General features: G+C 47.5%; 1 protein-coding gene across 1 annotated transcript in view; it reads left to right on the forward strand.

Moving 5' to 3' along the window:
• The window catches only part of ASL (argininosuccinate lyase), a 46,975-nt gene extending 38,854 nt beyond the window's left edge, over window positions 1–8,121 (forward strand). The window contains exons 15-17 of the mRNA XM_075589917.1: window positions 3,402–3,482; window positions 7,485–7,591; window positions 7,858–8,121. Coding sequence (XP_075446032.1) covers window positions 3,402–3,482; window positions 7,485–7,591; window positions 7,858–8,011 — 342 coding nt within the window. The 3' untranslated portion in view covers window positions 8,012–8,121. The remainder of the gene's footprint in view (window positions 1–3,401; window positions 3,483–7,484; window positions 7,592–7,857) is intronic.
• The last annotated feature ends 13,630 nt before the right edge of the window (window positions 8,122–21,751 follow it).

Genomic DNA, 21,751 nt, shown 5'->3' on the forward strand with positions numbered 1-21,751 from the left:
TAGTGAACCCTGGGAAGCAGGATCTTTGCTAATTCATTACGGGAGAACGAATCGATCGGCAGTTTAGGTAATTTAATTTGTTTTTAATAAAGGTAATTAATGGCTGCATATATTTTTTAATATATATACATAAACAGGCAGTCCTCGGTTATCCGACACAATGCGTTACTCAAAATGGCGTTGTAAAGCGAAACACGCTTTCCCATAGGAACACTGTTTAATTGAAAGGTTCTGTTCCTGAAGGCATTTTTAACACTAAAATACACCAAATATTTTACGCAGGCAATAAGATATGCAGCACACACATACATTATATAGTGTATATACTGTATTATATATATAATATAACATAATAAATAATATATTATATAGTATAATATATATATATTATATAGTATATTATATATATACGCTCTTACGACGCTTTGCAACGTTATGTGTATATATATCTTATACTATATTAGTGAAAGCACTGTATGTTTGCCTGCCTGCCTGGATGTCCGGTGTCCCTAGGGGAAATCTCATTGGTCCCTTGGCCCGCCCCCGCACACCTCTCATTGGCCTGAGGCGGAGTGACGGGCCAAAGGACACACACACACACAGGGAACACAGGGACACACACACACACAGGGAACACAGGGACACACACACACAGGGAACACAGGGACACACACACACAGGGACACACACACACACACACACACACACAGGGACACACACACAGGGACACACACACACACACACACACACACACACACACACACACACACACACACACGGACACAGGGACACACACACACAGTGACAGACACACACACAGTGACACACACACACACACACACACACACACACACTGTTACATACATTAGCGGGGCTCACAGTGTTAGCAGCACCCGCGCGCACCTCCTCCTCTCCCCGTGTCTCCCGCGCTTTCACCCCGACCCCCCCCCCCCCCGGCGCCGCTACAGTCAGCGGGACACACACACTATTATTACCCCTTCAGCGCCCCCCCCCCACCCAGTGTCAGCGGCCGTGCGAGACCCCCCCTCTATATCTCCCACCTCTCCCCCCCCCCACACATACATGCCCCCCCCCCTTCCCCGGCGCTACAACTCACCCCTCCCCGGCGGGGGAACAGCCAGTGGCCAGGCAGGCTGCCTCGCGGCGCCGAGTGCCCAAGATGGCGGCGCCCGGGACACAGCGGGGGAGCGGCCACAACACGCTGCCTCCCGCCTCAGATCCACGTGGGACCTGCCGGATGGGTGAGTGAGCGGCCTTCACCTCCCCTCCACCCCCCCTCCACCCTCCCCTCCAGTGTCAGTGTCTCCCCGATACCCCCCCCCCGGCGCCGCTACAGTCAGCGGGGGAGCGAGCGAGCGCCCGGGACATAGCGGGAGAGCGGCCACAACACGCTGCCTCCCGCCTCAGATCCACGTGGGACCTGCCGGACGGGTGAGTGAGCGGCCTTCACCTCCCCTCACCCACCCCTCACCCCCCATCACCCCCTTTCACCTCCCCTCACTCCACTTCTCCCTTCCACCCCCCTTCACCTCCCCTCCACCCCCCCCTTCACCTCCCCTCCACCCCCCCTTCCCACCGCCTCCCCCCCTTCCCACCGCCTCCCCCCCCTTCCCACCGCCTCCCCCCCCCTTCCCACTGCCTCCCCCCCTTCCCACCGCCTCCCCCCCCTTCCCACCGCCTCCCCCCCCTTCCCTCCACCTTCCCACCGCCTCCCCCCCTTCCCCCCCCCTTCCCACCGCCTCCCAGCCCCCCTTCCCACCGCCTCCCCCCACCGCTTCCCACCGCCTCCCACCCCCCCTTCCCACCACCTCCCACCCCCCCTTCCCACCGCCTCCCTACCCCCCTTCCCACCGCCTTCCCACCGCCCCTTCCCATCTCCCCTTCCCCCCCCGCTCCCCTTCCCCCCCCCGCTCCCCTTCCCCCCCCGCTCCCCTTCACCCCCTCCGCTCCCCTTCCCCCCCCTCCGCTCCCCTTCCCCCCCCTCTGCTCCCCTCCCCCCCTCCGCTCCCCTTCCCCCCCCTCCGCTCCCCTTCACCCCCCCTCCGCTCCCCTTTCCACCCCCCCGCTCCCCTTTCCACCCCCCCCTCCGCTCCTCTTCCCCCCCCCCTCCACCTCTTCTTTTTCCCCTTTCCCCTCCCACCCCCTCCCACACTTCCACCCCCTCCTCTAACCCTTCCCCCCCTCCTCTAACCCTTCCCCCCCTCCTCTAACCCTTCCCCCCCCTCCTCTAACCCTTCCCCCCCTCCTCTAACCCTTCCCCCCCCCTCCTCTAACCCTTCCCCCCCTCCTCTAACCCTTGCCCCCCTCTAACCCTTGCCCCCCTCCTCTAACCCTTGCCCCCTCCTCCACCCCTTGCCCCCCTCCTCCACCCCTTGCCCCCCTCCTCCACCCCTTGCCCCCCTCCTCCACCCCCTCCTCCCCTTCCCGCCGCCCTTCGCCTTCATGCCCGCCTTACCGCCTCCCCACCCCCACCTCTGCCTTTCACCCGCCCTTACTCCGGCCGCCTCTGCCTTTCACCCACCGCCTCACAGCCGCTGCACGCACTCAACAGACACCCGCCACACTCGACACATACCTGCCGCCACACACACCTGCTGCCTCCCGCCCCTACGCACCGACATCACTGACCCACCGCCTCACACCCTAGCAGGACCCCCACTCACAGACAGCACTCACAACCCACGCGCCAGCCGCCGCCTCACACCCTTGCAGGACCCCCACTCACAGACAGCACTCACAACCCACGCACCACCCGCCGCCTCACACCCTAGCAGGACCCCCACTCGCACACAGCACTCACAACCCACGCGCCACCCGCCGCCTCACACCCTAGCAGGACACACGACTCAGATTTTTACATCACTTATGCCACCAAAATATACATTGTACTGTGGTGTGGTTACAATAAACCATTTTTATACAACATCGTATTACATTTTCTTCCATCTTTCTTTTCAATATTATTATCCAACCTTTACAACAAACAGTCACCTATTGTTCCACGATTTATAAATAATACTACCTATTACGCATTTACATCCCGGGCAACGCCGGGTCTCTCAGCTAGTATATATATATATATATATATATACACGCACACATAAACAACGTTGCAAAGCATCGTAAGAGCATTGGAGAAGCCGTTTTGGCGTTGTAAAAATGAAAATAGATATGCATTGCATAGCGTTGGATAAGCCATTCGTTGTAAAACGAGGACTGCCTGTATATAATTTTTTTTTTTTTTTTTTTTTGTGCCGCTTGGATTGCCTCATTAAGATGGGAGCAGAGAACAGACAGATCTTTTTGATCAATGTTTTTATGTGGACAAGGGCTTGTTTATGAAAAATGTGTACTTATTTATTAAATCTTTACTTTTCCAGATAAATAAAGAGGCGATGGAGAAAGCCTTAAGCCCAGATATGCTGGCCACTGACATCGCTTATTACTTGGTCAGGAAAGGGGTACGTATTAAGTTGTCCTTTAACTGGGGAGGCGAAAGTGTATTGACAATCAGACCCTTTCAGGACTAAGAATCAGATTGTACTGTATGGCTCATAGTTGAATTTTCAGACAGATACTCCATATATATATATATGTATATTTATATGTATACATATATCATTTTTTTTTTTTTTTTAAATGTCCACAGTTGAATGAATAAATGTCCGAAGATTATGTATACCGAATGCTGGTATAAACAATCTACATGACTTCTTTTTTTTTTTATTACTGTTTTTATTATTTTTATTTCTCTTTCTCCCCTGCTCCGTGCCCTGATGGCAGGGGTGGAGGCGTGGGGCTCCTGCTCACCTCTATCTGCTGCTACTGTACCTCTCTTGCTTTTCCCTCCTTTGAGGCTCACACTGTCCAGCTTTTCTCTCCTCTCCCTGTCCACTTGGCAGTCATCTATCGCCCACCTACCCCTACTCATTCTCTCTCCTCTCTTTCTCCTTGGGGACTTCAAGTGCCATATTGATGACTCCTCTTTCCCTTGGGCTTCCCACTTTCTCTAACCTCTTCTTTTAGCATTCAACAGTGGACTGCAGCCAGCACCCACAAGGATGGCCACTACCTACACTTGGTTTTCACTCAACTTCTCTCTCGGATTTCTCCATTTCCCCTTTTCCTCTCAGACCATCACCTCATCTAATTTTCTCTTTCACTTCTCTCCTTTCCACCTCCATCTACCCCTCGTTTCTGCAGAGACCTACGCTCTATCAACCTACCAGTTTTTGATTCCATTTTACGTACCTCCCTCTCCTCTCTCAGCTCTGCTCCAGACCCTGACAACCTGGTCAGGAACTTCAACTCTGCCTTATCCTCCTTTCGTGATCTGCATGCCCTGGTTTCTCTGTCGTTCTCGCCCTGCTAAACACAGACCCTGACTAAATTCCCACATGCTCAAGCTGCGTTCCTGCACTCGTTCCTCTGGAGGGAATCTCACACACTCGCAGACTTCCTTCAATACAAATGTATGCTATCCTGTTTCAAATCTGCCCTCTCTCAAGCTAAACAAACCTACTTTTCTTTACTAATCAACACGCACAAGTCTAAGGCTGCGCTTATAGTGCGGATGACGTCGCTGTCGCCACTAGCGAAAGTTGTATTTCGCGTTGCAGCGACGTCGCAAGCGACCTGGCCATTAATTGATTCAGAGGCTGTCACATGTGGCGACAGCCTCTGAAAAATCTAATTTGAACGGCTTCCAAATTTTCGCACCACCACATTCATCCCGTCGCGCTTACTATAAGCGCACGCGACGGCAATACATTTGTTTTGCCACGACGTGCCGTCGCTGGCACTATAGGTGCAGCCTTATCCACGCCGATTCTTTGCTGTCTTTGACTCCCTACTCAGACCGCCCTCGGCTGCTTGTTTTTCTTCCTTCATCTCACCTCAGGAATTTACTGACTATAGTTCAAGGAAAAGGTGGAATCCATATGTCGGGCCATCCCCTCTGTATCCTCCTCCCATCTTACACCTCTTCCCAACTCTCCTCCTGCATTCCTTGACTCATTATGTGCTATCACAGAGGAGGATGTGTCGTTGCTGATCTCTTCTTCTCCCTCAACCACCTGCCCTCTTGACCCCATTCCCTCCCATCTCCTAAAACCTCTTGCTCCTACTATAATCCCTAAACTCACACACATTTTTAACTCCTCCCTCTACTCTGGTACCTTTCCCTCATCCTTCAAACATGCAACAGTTATACCATTACTCAAAAGCAGCAAGCTTGACCCTACCTGTCTTTCTAAGGCCACGTCCATAGAAGGACAAGCCGTGCTGAGCCGTGCGGACGCTCCGCGCTGAGCCCCGGCATCCTCAATGAGGATGTCTTTAGAGGGGACTTCCGCAGTCGTGCTGAGGAGTTGGATTTTTCAGCCGACAGCCAAGCTGTTTTTCAGCGCGCTGTCAGCTGAAAACATCCAATCAGCGCGAAGCAGCTTCAACGTCACGGTGCATTGACGTCGGTGCGTCGCGGGCGATTGGCCCAGCGACGTCACTTCCCCGCCTCCCTCAGCCTCCCCCCGCCTCCCGATCGCGCCCGCTGGCTCAGCAGCGTCAGCGCAGTTCAGCACTGCTCCCATCTCTATGGACGCAGCCTAATTATCGACCTGTCTCCCTCCAGCCTTTTGCCTCTAAACTCCTTGAATGTCTTGTATTCTCTCGCTGGCTTCATTTTCTCAACACCTATTCTCTCCTAGACCCTCTACAATCTGGCTTCTGGACTGCTCACTTGACTGAAACAGCCCTCCCTAAAATAACTAATGACATCCATGGTGCCAAAGACAGAGGTCATTACACTCTGCTTATATTACTTGACCTCTCTTCTCCTTTACATTCTTCATACTCTTAGCATTCATAACAAAGCTCTATCCTGGATCTCCTCTTACCTCTCCCATTGTACTTTCAGTGTCTCTTTTGCCAACACCACCTCTATCGATCCCTCTGTGGGGATACCCCAAGGCTCTGTCCTGAGACCCTTTCACTTTTCTCTTTACACACTCTCTCTAGGTGACCTAATCACATCTCTTGGGTTCAAATATCACCTCTATGCTGATGACACATTTACTTTTCTACCCCTGACCTTACACCTGCTGTACGGATCAAAGTTCCTGAATGTCTCTCTGCGATATCATCCTGGATGGCCCTCGCCGACTTAAACTTAACATGGCAAAAACAGAGCGCCTCATACTTCCTCCCAAAGCTGGCCATACTACCTCCTTCCACATTACTGTTGGAAGTACTATCATTCACCCAGTAGCCCAAGCACGCTGCCTAGAGGTCACACTCCTCTCTCACATTCTCTTCTCACATTCAAAAGGTAGCAAAAAACGGTCGTCTTTTCTGCCGCAATATTACCAATATATGCCCTTTTCTCTGTTGCTAGACTGCAAAATCGTTTGACACAGACCCCCTCCCGTCTCGACTACTGTAACCTCCTGCTGTCTGGCCTTCCTGTCTCCCCTACAATCTATCCTAAATGCTGCTGCCAGAATCACTACCATTTTCAAAATCTGTCTCAGCATCTCCCCTACTGAAATCACGCTCCTGGCTTCCTATCAAATCTTGTACCACACACTCAATTCTCCTCCTCATTTTTAAAGCTTTACACTCTTCTGCTCCTCCTTGCATCTCAGCCCTAATTTCTCGCTACACCATCCCGACTCTTGCGTTCTGCTCAAGGATGTCTTCTCTCTGCCCCTTTTTGTATCTAAAGCCCTCTCCCGCCTTTAACCTTTCTCACTGACTGCTCCACACCTCTGGAATGCCCTTCCCCTCAATACCCGACTGGCACCCTCTCTATCCACCTTTTAAGCCCCACCTTAAAACACACCTGCTTAAGGAAGCATATGAGTAGCTCCATGGCTGATTATTTACACTTCATACATAAACCTTGACCCCTTGCAGACACACTTACCAGAACGCCCTCCTACTGTCTCTGTACGTTGTTCCTACCAACCAATTAGATTGTAAGCTCTTTGGAGCAGGGACTCCTTTTATTAAATGTTACTTTGTCTGAAGCACTTCTCCCCTTTGTGTTATTTATGCTTGTCACATATATTACTGTTGTGAAGCGCTATGTACATTAATGGCACGATATACAGTAAATAAAGACACACAGTATTTTCTGTATGTTATTTTTCTTGTTAATTAAAGAGACCTCTTGTCCCTTCCAACATTTTTTTTTTTTTTAAATCTGATGCTCCATTCATGAGATCTAAGCATATTAAATATTAAGTGCCTTGGGGTGGAGGGTGTATGTGGTGGTGGGGGGGGGGGTTATAATGAAGCTCTCCCTGGAGCCCAGTGCAGTCTGTCAGTAGGTTATGCTGGTAACTTTTAGAGATTCACAATTTAACATATTTTACAAAATAAGGCATGTACAAGAGACAAGTTACTACTACTTTATCTTCTCAATTCCTTCTCCTGGTTGAAGTATGGTGTTTCTTTGATCACAGATGCCCTTCAGACAAGCTCATGGCATCTCTGGTAAAGCAGTGCAGCTTGCAGAGACCAAGGGGATGTCTGTCAACAAGCTCTCTTTGGAGGACCTAAAGAGTATCAGGTGTGTGCTTAAGGCCAGGCTTAGGTTATTCATGTTTAACATCCATGCCATTCATAGACTTATTTTCCAGTTGGGAATGATAACATTCTTCATAACTTCCAACCTCTGCACAACTCCACAAAGCTAAAGTATTGGAGGAAAATGGTCTTTTACGATTACCTTATGTTCTATGTATGAAGCTTATTTTTTTTTTAATGTTTCTTAAATCGTTGTATTTATGTGCTCCTTAAGTGAGGAATAATGAGGTTCTGTTTCCCCTCTTGTAGCCCTCTCTTCAGCAGCGATGTGTCCACAGTTTGGAACTACACCAACAGTGTGGAGCAGTACACTGCAGCGGGAGGGACGGCTAAGAGCAGCGTGGTCATGCAGGTGGAACAGCTAAGAAGCTGGATGAAAAACCACAAGGACTGTGGCGTATAATGTCAGAGGGCCATTGTGGCATTGAGCCCTAACAAACTGAGTTAAAGGTGGATTAGTGGTCTACAATATATGTAATAATAATTTAAACAGTAAACTGTGCCTACAATGAACAGAGTGGAGTTATGAGTGTGTAACCCATAATTAGAATCAATGTACCTCCATTAGATGACATTTCTCACTTAATCCAAGAGTTTGAACCACAATACTATTTGTTAATATAGCAGTGCAAAAAAAATCTTCTGAGCGGCAAATTGACAGGAATGTGTGACAGATGCTTGTTCCAGTGGAGATTTGTGATGACTTTTGAATGAGAAATATTGGCATGACCAAATGTTCCTTCACCATCAAGCTTGGTGAGTAAATAAAATTTTCAACTGAGCAAACATTGAAAAATGATAAATGTATATGTACAAAATATAATATAAGGAAATCTATGTATTCAAGATACAAATGAATGGATCTCAAAGTAATATCAAAGCCCTGCAGTCGTTGCAAAACACCCCTGTTCATCTTAAAGCAGGCAAGGAGATACCACATCTCGCTAGTATTAAAAGATCTACACTAACTCCCGGTGAAGCAAAATGTTCATTTTAAAATCTTGATCCTTACCTTTAAAGCTATCCATGGTCTCGCCCTCACCTTCAGAACTGCCTAATCAAGAATACCCCCCAATCGGGCTAAACTGATTCAGCCTCGGTTTAAGGTCAAAGCTGGAGGGGGATTTTTTTTTTTTTTAAGAACCGCCGCAAGACTTTGGAATAAGTTCCCTGCAGCACTAAGAAATCAGGAAGCTTTACTTCCATACAAGAGAATTCAAAACCTTCATTTTTAACCAGCCTGATGAACAAACCTTAATACACTGGCAGCCAGATTTCCTCCACTCGTTTGTGCTTTCCACCCTTTGTTGGTCTTCCTCGTTGTTCCCCTATACAATTTATTTTCTGTAGGTCCCAGTTGTAGTTCTGGAATGGTGCTGTCCCCAAGTTCCTACACGAACTCTAGTACCTGGTTTCTTGTTAAGGAGGGTGTGTTGAAAAAGTTTGAAATAAATACAAAGGAAAACATGATTTGAAAAAAAATATATAGACTCGTTCATTTTCTACATTTCTGCCTGAAGGATCAGCCTGCTTCGCTGGAGGGGAGAAGCAGTACGTGTCTCAGTTGATTAATACTGGCACATTCCACACACTATCCCACACCTAAGTTCTTCTCCAGGTGCTGGCTTGGTTCCCAGCAATATTCCTGTCTGCATAGCCTCTCTAGCGATGACGAGCCTCCTGGTAAGAGCTCTGTCTCTCTTACACACATACTGATGAAGCGGCCGTTATTCGAACACATCACGGCGCCGATTTTGAGCTCTCTGCTGTTCCCCACGCAGCATGAACGTGGCCAATCGCCCCAGGCACCCGCGCTTATCGCGGATGTTTTGTTTGAATTTCATGGATTCTGTTTCTTCGTTTTGCAATAAAATGGATGAATTGTACTGTGCTACTGTGTCAATTTCACGTTTTTAAAAGCCAGAACGCTTAAATTTGTTTTTCTGCACTCGCATCTTAGTGCAGGAAGGCTGGAATTCATCCCGCAGTTTCAAATCGGAATCCCGATGTACATGACTCGTGAAGTGTTCGAATAAAGGCCACTCCATCAGTACACATGGAATGGGACATTAGGTTGAGGCCGTGACCAAAAGAGTTCAGGTGCAGATGAGCCCTCCACCGCAGCCAATCCGCCACTGGAACCTGTACTGCCAGCCTCTTCTAAGATAAGTTTTAGCTCTTGGGGTAGGGAGATAATTAAAAGGGTTATAGTGCTTAGAGTAGGGGGTTTTAGGGTATAGTTTATGGTAGGGGGTTTTAGGGTAAGGGCTTACGGTATAGTTTAGGCACTTAGTGGTGAAGCGGGCGGCACTGACGTCCCAGCGACGGGTTGAGTTATGGCGACACAGCAGCGGTCATTTTGGTTGCGGCGAAACATCCGTGACAATGTCTTATCCCACATACATGTTCCCACGGTCTCTCCCCTGTATGCAACCACAATCCTCCAGGGGTTTTGGAAACTGATGCCATCCGCAGAAAGACACCAATGGATCTCCGCCGGCTGTGCGCACAGGAAGAGCTAGCATTCACGTCGGCGACAGAAATCCCAGTGTTATTAGCATTCATGTGTGTTTTCAGGTGTCAAGTAGCATTGGAATTCTTGCTCAAAGTTACAATTGTGGAAAATGTTTGTTTTTCTGTTTTTTCGCCCCTTGATGTGATTTTACATCTTAAACTACTGTATGAAAGGATTGTTACGAATATTTTGAATAAAAATGATCAACTGCTTGAGCTCAACTTGTTTTCCACAACACTATAAAACTCTGAAAAGGGTAGTTTAATTATATAAAAAAAAAAAAAAGTTACAATCTTTGCCTTGAAGGCTAAAAAGGGGGAGGGGAGGATGCTGCAATCAACAGTGAGCCACATGAAAACTTTTAAGGTCATTCCCTAGGATAGAGGGGTCATTTACTGCTGCTTTATCATGACACTTATTGTTAAAGCTGCAGTAACTGACCTCTCTATAATATAAGAATACATTTACAGCTACACAATGCTTAATCACCTTAAATGGCTTGTTGAGGAGAATTACAGTTGTTGTCCCCTCCCCCCTCCCCCCTCTTAAGTTGCCATGAGGGGGAGAAATGCTGCATAAATGAACATTTGTATTTTTCTTGGGCCTAGGCAATTCATTAAAGACCTCCAAATCTCAACATGCCTTGTTTGGGGGGGAGGGGGCATTAATTTAACGATACAAAGTCCTTATTTGATCTGTGTCGCCGTCACCTTAAATATCGTGGCAAACGTATGCCACAAATGAATTTTTACTGGGTTTTTTTATTACATTTTTGCTCTCCTATACAAAAAGTATGGTCCGGTGCTTGCTCCATATGCTTAATATAAACAAATACCATGATCCCTACGAAGATGGAAATCCCAAAGTAGTACTCAGAAATTGATATCCAAATAAGTGTATTAAAACACAAAGCATACATGCTCCAAACGTTTCGGTCTCAGCAAGAGGACCTTCCTCATGGAGGTGCAGCAGAACAATGAATGTGACTATCTTATATACCCTAATTCTGGTGCCTAGTAACAGCTGATTCTATCAACTACAGTATAATCACCAAACAACCACCACCAGGAGTATGCAGATGGTGGCAATCAGAACAGCACTGATCCATCACTGCACGATCGCGCATGGGTAATAAAGCTTAAAGTCCATATTTGCAAGAAGACTAATTGGCGTCCTATATTGCTAAATAACTAGAGTACAGGAGTCAGCGACGTTGCACAGGCTGATCAAGCACTGTAACTGCGCTGAATTTGCTTACGCACATGTGGGAAATTCCCTTCATTGGTTGTCAATGGATACCTAATGCTACATACGGGTCCTGACGACAGAGGACGCTTTGCCAGATGAGCAGGAGGAGCGCATTGTTTTGAATGAGAAATCCTATGTGTATGCATGCGCCTTCATGGCTTTTGGACATTGTGCATTCAGGACTAAGTTAATTAGCAATATAGGATGCTAATTCGTCTTCTTGTAAATAGTGTGTGTGTGTGTGTGTGTGTGTGTGTGTGTGTGTGTGTGTGTGTGTGTGTGTGTGTGTGTGTGTGTGTGTGTGTGTGTGTGTGTGTTTTCAAAAACGAATAGATGTTACCGTTCTGTGGCTTTTATTTGTGCGAGCTTTCGAGATACACTAATCTCTTCCGGTGGTGTTACTGTACAATGGATAAGTAAAAACCTTTCTTGCTTTAACAGTGCATCTTGGAATGTATCTGACTGAAGCCTATTCCTCCCCCCTGTGCAGTATGTTATTTATAGCTTGTCCAGGGTAGGAAGGGAGCGACGATATCAGGGATACACCAAAAAATAAAGGACATATAATAGTGTAATAAATCAAAACAATCTGGAAAGCAATAAAACTTGGCTCTGTAGCAATGCCTACTTACAGCAGGTCAGAGTTAAAACAGCATTTGTCTACACAACCGGTAGAAGTGGGTCAGGATCTTCTGAATCAGCACTGGTTTTCAGCAGGGAATGTGGTCAAATCAGCTCTCAGACAGGAGATGTTGTAAGATGAGTATCATGCAAAACAAGGGCAAACCATGGTACAGATCGAAATGGAATTTATAGTTGAAAAGCAACAAAAAACATAGGAATCGTACTCACAATAAGATTCAATTCGTGCTCCTGAGGAAGCTGTCATTGACAGCGAAAACGCGTAGAGCCAGTCACAGTTGCAGCTGCCTTTGAACTGAAGGCTCCCGAGTTGCCGTGTTCCCTCACTGCCCGTCTCCAGAGCTCCTCCACCGGACGTCGTCACTCCCACACCGGATGTGACGTCAGACGCCATCTTCCACACGGTCTGATGCGAGTAACGGAGAAGAGTAGCCGATAGCTGTACCACACGGGTCCGGCACTCCTTCGCCTCAAGTAAAACATTACGTGTACATGTCAAATGTACTTATTGTGAGTACGATTCCTATGTTTTTTGTTGCTTTTCAACTATAAATTCCATTTCGATCTGTACCATGGTTTGCCCTTGTTTTGCATGATACTCATCTTACAACATCTCCTGTCTGAGAGCTGATTTGACCACATTCCCTGCTGAAAACCAGTGCTGATTCAGAAGATCCTGACCCACTTCTACCGGTTGTGTAGACAAATGCTGTTTTAACTCTGACCTGCTGTAAGTAGGCATTGCTACAGAGCCAAGTTTTATTGCTTTCCAGATTGTTTTGATTTATTACACTATTATATGTCCTTTATTTTTTGGTGTATCCCTGATATCGTCGCTCCCTTCCTACCCTGGACAAGCTATCTCTGAAAGGAATTCGTACATATTCCTGGAAGGTTGAGAAATTTATTAGAGATCACCTTTTCACTTATTTTAAAGTATATGCACTTTTATTCACAGATTGGGTGTGTTAGCGCCGTTTACAAGTCACGTTAAGTTAACCAGTATGTTATTTATGACATTAAGGTGTGTGATAGTGAGGGGGTACCCAGGCCAATAATAAAGGTATTATGCCCGGCTGGGTGCCCCTAAACCATATTGGGGAGTTTTAAGTGTCAGCTCTGCAACCCAGTTGTGGCATGTGCACTGTGTTTCAATAAAGATGTATGTGTGTGTTTTACTGTTCCAGGAGTGCCAACAAGCGGAGATTCGCAGGAGTTTCAGGGGTGATTTTACGGTAAAATGTCAGGGTGTTTGGGTAGAAGGGGGCCAGACTTGCTGGTTACCCTGAAACATGTACCCAGGAATCCTACCAGATCCCTGGAGACATGAAGACACAGACAACTGAATAAAATCCTCCCTAGGAAGCAGTTAGCGGCTCATTGCCAGATCTCCCTGCTTCAGCACAGACCAGAACAGTAAGGCCGGGCAGGGGGAACTCACATTCCAGGGTCCCCCGGTATATGCCCAAACCCCCAGAACCCAGTGTAGAGGTTCGGTGTCTCTCCCACCAGGTATAAGGTGGTGAGAGTAAAAATGTTTTAAACTCAGCTCTTGAAGAATAAAATCGGCTGTTTGCTAACTTTTGTTAGAAAGCTCCTAGCGTGCTGAAACCTGCTGTGCGCATAGTTCAGGGAGAAACATAGAAAACACCCGTAGCGTCATTTTTATAAGTTTTTATAAAAATTCATGAATGGAAGTCCCTCTCAAAAAGTGTATTAAACATTTTAGGCTCATTTGGGCTTTCATTCAGACCACCGGGGACCGGGAAACATTTATTGCAGCCCCATTTAGTATGCGTCTAGTGACTCACTGTAAATGAGCTGAGGATGTGCAGCTCCAAACTTCTAAGGCATCCCGCTGACTTGGTGCCACGATGTCTGTAAAAGCCCGGAGTTGATAGGGCTCAGTGTCCCCAAGGTGTTAGTTGGGGAGGTGTTCCTCAGTACCCCCATCCTAGTATTAAGTCCGGGCAGTTTGGCAAATGGTGGCCAGCCCAGACTTAGTGTTGCCAGCTAGAGGGGCTGGGTCTCATATGCTAAGAAGCAAAGGTGCTAGGTTGGCGCATGCCCTTAGCAGAATGAGAAGCCCCCTCTGCCAGGTTTCTAAAGTATTGGCAACTCCAGGATAGGTGGGATAAATTATTCCCATGGAGAGATTGGCTGCACTGTTTAAGTATAAGGTTTTGAACCTTATAAGAATTCCTGCAGCCCATCGGGAATCAGAACCATCACAAGATTCATCAAGCTTCATAAGAAACATCTAAGATTTCGTAAGATACAAAGATTCCAAGTGCCATTATTGTGGTGGCAGAACGAAGGAAGCAGCTCCGTCGGAGTACACAGCAGTGGCAACTTGCACCGCTAACCGAGGACAGTTCCAAGTCGTTTCGCAACTCCTGGGAAATTGTTCCTAAAGACTTTGTTTTTCAATATTTCGTTCTGGAAGCAATTTATTTCGTTTGCCCCGTCCCAGTAAGTGTATTATGAGTATAATTGTGAAACATTGTGTGTATGTCCATTCGTGAAATAAATTACAATTTATTTTATCTCCTTGCTTTGCTCAATCATGATCCCCGGTATAAATGTGTTTAAAAGTGCTGGTCTCCCGTGACGTGGTGTTAAATGGTCCCTGAATGTTAGTGATGTAAGTGTGTATAGGCACTTTATAAATGTATGCTTACACACACACAATGTATACAGCGCTTTACAAAAGTTGTGTGTGGAAGTGTATACCAATGTGGGTAGGTGTAGAAATGTACGAGGGTGTTGGATTACTATTAATGTGTTTAGATACTATGTGGTCCCTACTGGTATATAGTAATAGAATTACATTATACATATATATGTGTAAGAGACAGCTGTGTGTGCATTAATATAGTGCAATATGTATAGACATGACCTTTTGCACGCATGGGAAGAGTTCTCTTGGTCAGGGTAGTGACTCATGAAGCTGCGATCTCGGTTTAGGCCACCGCTAAGTGTCCCAAACAGTTGCATAAATTTATATTCATGGAACCGTCTCTCTTTCAGTGTTCTAAGATTACCTTTGAGTATTACCACCTTCAGATTGTTCATCTTATGGCCAGTCAGATAAATTTTTGCCGACAGGACTCTCTTGTTCCGCGTGTGATGCTGCAGATTCCTTCTCTTGTTTAGCCCCTGTCCTGTCTCACCTATGTAGTAGCAGCCCTCTGGGCATTTCATGCACATGTTGAGGTACATACCATTGCTGGAGGAACAGGTGAACCTTACTCTGATTTTGTACTCCAGATTCCTTTGTGGTATTTGTATTGTGCCCGCTGCATTGCGCAGGTTTTGCATCTTGTGTTTTATTATGGTCTTGCCCTGCATTCAGTTGTACTGTTGAATACTTCCCGTATGTGTGTGTATATTTATTTATTTTACACATTGCCTTGGATTTGGAATTACATAACATATGTTTGCAGCTGCAGATACATTGAAAGACAGATGTGGGGGGAAGATTCCTTTTGGCACCAGCAAGAACAGGAAGCCACAAACACCTCCAACTTCCATACAGGAAACAGGATATCCCTGTGCTTGCGGAAAAAGGGGTAATTTGGAATGACAAAAGTAGTCTCAGTAAAACATTGTTGTGACATTTGAATGTTAAGAAAGGAGTACCGTTTTCTGCCATTCAAATAAAACACTATATTTGCGCTGTCCCAACATATTCAATTAGACAAACCCAAAGGGTTCCTTGTCCATTGGGAAAACAAATTACAATCAAATTATAGAATATTATTGCTGGAAAACTTTGCATTATGTTTAAAACAATAGAAAAGTAGGTATTTACCATTTCTTAATGAACACGATCACTATGGTACCTCTGAACTTGTAAATATAAAATGAAGTAATTTCAGTTTCTAATTGGTTTTCTAGCAACTTTAACCTGTATGTTGCCAGAAAGTAATCCAAGGTTCACAGAGCATCTGGCACCAGGACCACATAATTGCTAGTAATGTAGTGATCACAGGGTGTGATTCGCTTGCTGACATGGAGCACAGTAGAGTAGATACTCACTCACCTTAAATTCAGGCTACGTGCATACAGTAGCTCACGGATATCTGCAGATGTGATCTCCATCCAAAAAGTGACCTCCATCATGAAGGCCTGTAACGCGTAGCTCACCACAAACGAGGCGCGACCGCGGGGCTGAGGTAGGGATTGATATAGAACGCCGACCACAACCGCGAGGGCGCGTCTAGAGTGAAGGATAGTCTAGCAAGCTGGGTCAGGGTTATAGAGGACAGCATAAACGTGGTACTTGCCGGGTCTAGGCGCGGAGAGTAGCGGATCGTTGGGGTACGTAGCCGGAGTCAGGATTGGAGAGAGCAGAGTCGTCGTAAAGCCAAAAGCCAGGGTCAGTGCAGGAGAGAGCAGAGTCGTCGTATCCAAAGCCAGGGTCAGTGCAGGAGAGAATAACCAAGTCCAAGGCACTAGGCAGAGTCAGGCAGCAAGGTAAGAGGCAGACAGGCAGGATGCAGTGAGGTTCAGCGTCACAAAGAGAAGTTATGCTCGGCAAGGAAAGAGAGCTCAGACAGCATATTTAAAGGACCTACCACCAATGGGAGGCATTCAGGAAGCAGAAGCGCCCTCTGTGATAGGCTGCTGGATCGTGCAGGTGCATCCCATTACACAGCCAAAAGAGGCAGAGGTGGAGCTTCCAGAGAGTGCGCCGCGTGTAACCCGCACATCACGCCGGTGACCCGGTTGCGCGCCACCAGTGCGCATCACGGCACCCGCGTCAGTACGGGGCGGAGACCTGGGGCGGGACCCGCGGAGATGGGAGGAGCGCGGGGTAGTGTTGTGCCGCGTAGCTCTGACGTCAGAGCGGAGGCGGGATCGAGAGACAGGGACCGCAGACCGCGCACCGCGTCGCACGTCAATGCCAGAGGCAAGAGAGTGTACCCTGGACACAGGAATCGCGGAGCCTGACGGAGCCCGCTCACTGCCCGCACACCGCGCATAAGCACAACCGCTAGAATGCCTTTCCCGAGTGCCACTGGATCCAGACGAGCAGGTGAGGGTTAAGGGGACAGAACCGCCAGAATGGCGAATCCTCACAAGGCCCCAGTATGCCAGTTCTTGTAGCATCCAGTGGATGTTATTCTGGCATTGTAACGGTTTACAAACATAGAATTGCTGAAGCATCCCATCAGTTCATCAATTGATATCATATTATTAATGTTTCCATGTGGGTAAAACAGGATGAAACACTACACTATCATATCTGAAAAGGACATAACCCCTCAGCGTCACCCCATACAATCTGATAAAACAGCATCTTTTATCCTTCTCTCCAAGGTGTAGAATAGTGCCTATGCAAAGGGAGACAATGAGGCCTAACCAAGGGACAAATAAATGTTGAAATAGCAGAAATTTTTTGATCTGATACTGAGCGCTATATAGATATACTCGTTTAAAGTATTTAGTGACTGAATGCCTAGCAATGCAAACCAGGCCTTATTGCACTGAAGGCAAAAATCCACATGGGCCTGTAATCTCTGATCAATTTGCTTGGCTATAGAAAAAAACACTATTGCCTTCATAAAATGATTGTTTCTTTTACTGCCACCTCATGGAGCAATGAGCAAGTAAAATGACAGTCCTATATCAACTGTTTTTTTTTTTATTAATGTTTGCTAAATATAAATAATACAAGGAAAATGTTATTTATTGGGACTATACGGACAGTAAGAACCTGTGTGAACATGTAAAGAGTGCACATTGGTTCACATGTGTTTGCTCATTTGTTGGTTATTCCTAAAATGTGATGACTTGAGTTGCATAGTGCATATGGTTAAAGACTACCAGCCATATGTATCAAGGCAAAAGTGGTGCATTCTTGGGCAAAAAAAACATACCATGTACAAGTTCCATTGAAATCAGTAGGATTCTTTCTTTGATCTGGAGCAGTTTGTTTTGCCCCAGAATTGCACCACATGTGTTTTGATACATAACCTCCTACAGCTCTACCCATCAATTCAACCAAAAAGCATAATCATACTAGGACATACAGATAAGCATAATTTATTTATATTTACAAACCTACAATTCCATTTACACTCCCCCCTACCAGACCCCTCTTTGTTTTTTTTACAGGTTGGGAATCAGCGTAAGGCTGCGGTCCCAGTAATGTCTGTGACACGCGCGCCCGGCGGGGGGGCGGCGCGTGTCACAGCGCTAACCGCGATCTCCGGTCTGTGAGGGAGAGGAGAATCTTGCGACGGGGGTGAGGGGGGCGTGTTCGGGGATTTGCGGGGGCGTGGCCATTACGTCACGCGGCTGGTTCGCCCTGATTGGGTGAACCGCCGGTGGGGGCGTGGCCACGCCTCCGTCGCTAGGAGTAAACTCAATTTTATTGAGTTGGGAAAAACCCTGCAGCACGGCGCGGCTGCACCTTCTGCGTGACGGTGCGTAGTGGGCCCAGCCCCATTGAGGGGCGGTGTTTACATGCACAGTGCACGCCGCGCCGTGCGCACAGGCTGTACTGGGACCGCAGCCTAATGTGTGGATTTTCAGCTCCGGGAACCCCCTGTTTTGAGGATACATACCAGTAAAGGGGATGCCGGCACTCCCGGGTTTTTAAATCCCCAGCCTTCCTATTAATCTGCAAGGGGGAATTTTTAACTGGCATTTTGTTTGACCCGGCAGGGAGTAAAATGTGTTACTTGTACTAGTAAATCTCACGAGAACCCTGGGGTGTCTGCAGCTGAAAATTGCATTGTTCTGCTTCAAGGACCTTCTGGTCCAATCATGGTAAAAATAATTAACGGGGTACTGCTGTTTTTTGTTACGCCGGTGCTGCCCGCAGACCAGACCCGTTCCTTTCACTGAGGTGAGGAACGTATAGAAGCACGCACCCGCAGCAAAGGGAGCGTGTCCAGAGTGTGGTGATTTTGGCGTTGCCAGGCCAGGTGTATTTAGCTAGCGATATTGCCGGTACCGGTGTAGAAATGCCGTTGTCGTTGCCGTTAGCCAAAGTCTGGGATTGGAGAATTCCGGAAGGTCGTTTGTCCAAGCAGGGGTCTAGAGCCAGAGAGAGACGTCCGCCAAGCCAAGTCGTAACCTGAGAGAATAAGAGAGAAAACGCCAGAGTAGTAATCCAAGTGAAAACTATGTCGAGCAATGAGTAAGAGGAAGAACTGGCATTATAAAGTGTGACTGGCCAATCAGAGGTGGGGGCAGGCCTGGAGGACTGCGTGGAGCTATCCTGGATAGGTCCCCTTGATTGGCAGGCAGGTGAGGACTCTTGTCTTGGTAGGAGGTCCTCTTAGTGTGCTGGGGGCGGGTCTTCACTGCAAGAGCAGTGAATAAATTAACCTCACCCGGCTGGGGAACACGGCGGCCGCATGCGGGACTGCAGACCCCGCGGGCATCCGAGGACGCAGAGCACGGCGGGGAACCCCCAGGACCGCCGAAGGTGAGTGACGCCAGCGAGAGGCGCGCGCCACGGTAGCGGGAGTAACCGCAGGAGAAGGGGGACCAGGGCGCGGATGCCGCGATCCCTGAATCCTCACAGTACCCCCCCTTCAGGATCGGCCTCAGGACGATCCTTCCATGGTTTTGATGGAAACTTCTTTCGAAAGTGTTTGAGGAGTCCTGGAGCATGAATATCTTTCAGGGGTACCCATGACCTCTCTTCGGGTCCAAAACCTCTCCAGTGGACCAAGAAGTGGACTTTACCTCTTGAAAGACGGGAATCCAGTAGAGCCTGTATTTCATACTCTTCGTTACCCTGTACCATCACAGGATCTGGTTTAGAAGTGTGATCCGGAAAGAGGCTACTGGAGATAAAAGGTTTGAGAAGTGAGGTGTGAAAGACATTCGGAATTCTCATGCTTTGAGGAAGTTGGAGTCGAAAAGAAACCGGATTAACCTGCTCCAAAATGGAAAAGGGACCCAGGAACCTAGGAGCCGTTTTGAGACGGATGTTCTTGGATGATAGCCAAACCTTGTCCCTGGGTTTGTATTCGGGTGCCGGACGACGGTGACGATCAGCCTGATTTTTAGATGTCAAGGATGCCTTTTGTAATGCAGATTGTATTCTGGACCAAGAGTCTTGTAGGAGAGCAATATGTTCGTCCACGGCTGGTACCCCAGAGGATTCTTTAGTAATAGGTAGGAGAGCCGGATGGAATCCGTAGTTGATTAAGAAGGGGGTCTCGTGAGTGGACTCATTCCTGGAAGAATTGAATGCGTACTCAGCCCAGGTAAGTAATTCTGCCCAGTCATCCTGAGAATTAGAGACGAAGCACCTTAAGTATTTCTCGAGGGATTGATTAACCCTCTCGGTCTGTCTGTTGGATTGAGGGTGATATCCAGAAGAAAAGGAAGACGAGATACCTAGTCTCTTGGTGAAATTTCTCCAGAACTTGGAGACGAACTGGGAACCCCGATCGGACACGATGAATGTGGGAATCCCATGGATCCGGAAAATCTCTTTGGCAAAAATATCCGCAAGGGCGGGTGAGGAGGGTAATCCTTTGAGAGGGATAAAGTGTGCCATCTTGGAAAACCGATCCACTACCACAAGAATGGTATTCATGCCATTCGACCTAGACAACTCCACAATAAAATCCATCGAAATGTGGGACCAGGGACGCTCCGGAATAGGTAAAGGTAAGAGAAGACCCTGAGGTTTCTGACGAGGAATCTTGTTACGCGCACATACCGGACAGGACCGTGTAAATTCCAGAATGGTTTTAACCATATTGGGCCACCAAAAGGTACGACGGATGAGGTCCAAGGTTTTCTTGAATCCAGGATGCCCTGCCAAACGGACGGCGTGTCCCCAGTCCAGTATTTCAGGGATAAATTTGGGTTCCACATACAAAGAGTCTTTAGGAACCACAAGACCGGACGGGAGGTTCTCTTGAGACTTGATGATCCTCTCAAGATTCTTGAATGCCACAGCTGCTAAGATTCTTTGTTTAGGGAGGATGGACTCAGTGGTTTTCTCTGATCTCTCTTCAGAAGAGTATTGCCGGGAGAGAGCATCCGCCTTGACGTTCTTAGTGCCGGGAATGTATGAGAGAACAAAATTGAATCTAGAGAAAAATAACGACCAGCGAGCTTGGCGAGGACCTAAGCGACGGGCATTCTCAATGTACAATAAGTTCTTATGGTCCGTAAGAATGGTGAATGGCTCTTTCGACCCCTCCAGAAGATGTCTCCATTCTTGAAGAGCCATCTTGACGGCCAAAAGTTCCCTATTGCCCACGTCATAATTCCTCTCTGCCGATGAAAATCTTTTGGAGAAAAACCCGCAAGGATGAAGTTTATCCTGGGAAGAAAATTTCTGCGACAGAACCGCCCCAGCCCCACAGTCCGAAGCGTCAACCTCTAAGGTGAAGGGGAAATTCGTGTTAGGGTGTCGAAGGATGGGAGCAGAGACAAAAGTTTGTTTCAGTGTCTCAAATGCCGTGACAGCTTCTGGAGACCAAGATGAAGGGTCTGCACCTTTTTTGGTCAGTGCCGTGATAGGAGCGACAATGGTAGAAAAGTTGCGGATAAACTTCCGGTAATAATTAGAAAAACCCAAAAACCGTTGAACAGATTTGAGGGAATTGGGTTGTGGCCAATCCACGACGGCCTTTAGCTTCTCTGGGTCCATGGCCAAACCTTTGTTGGAGATGATGTATCCGAGAAAAGAAGTGGTAGACTGATGAAAAATGCATTTCTCCATTTTAGCAAACAACCGGTTCTCGCGGAGGC

The sequence above is a fragment of the Ascaphus truei genome, chromosome 3, assembly GCF_040206685.1.
Source record: "Ascaphus truei isolate aAscTru1 chromosome 3, aAscTru1.hap1, whole genome shotgun sequence".
Lineage (NCBI taxonomy): Eukaryota > Metazoa > Chordata > Amphibia > Anura > Ascaphidae > Ascaphus > Ascaphus truei.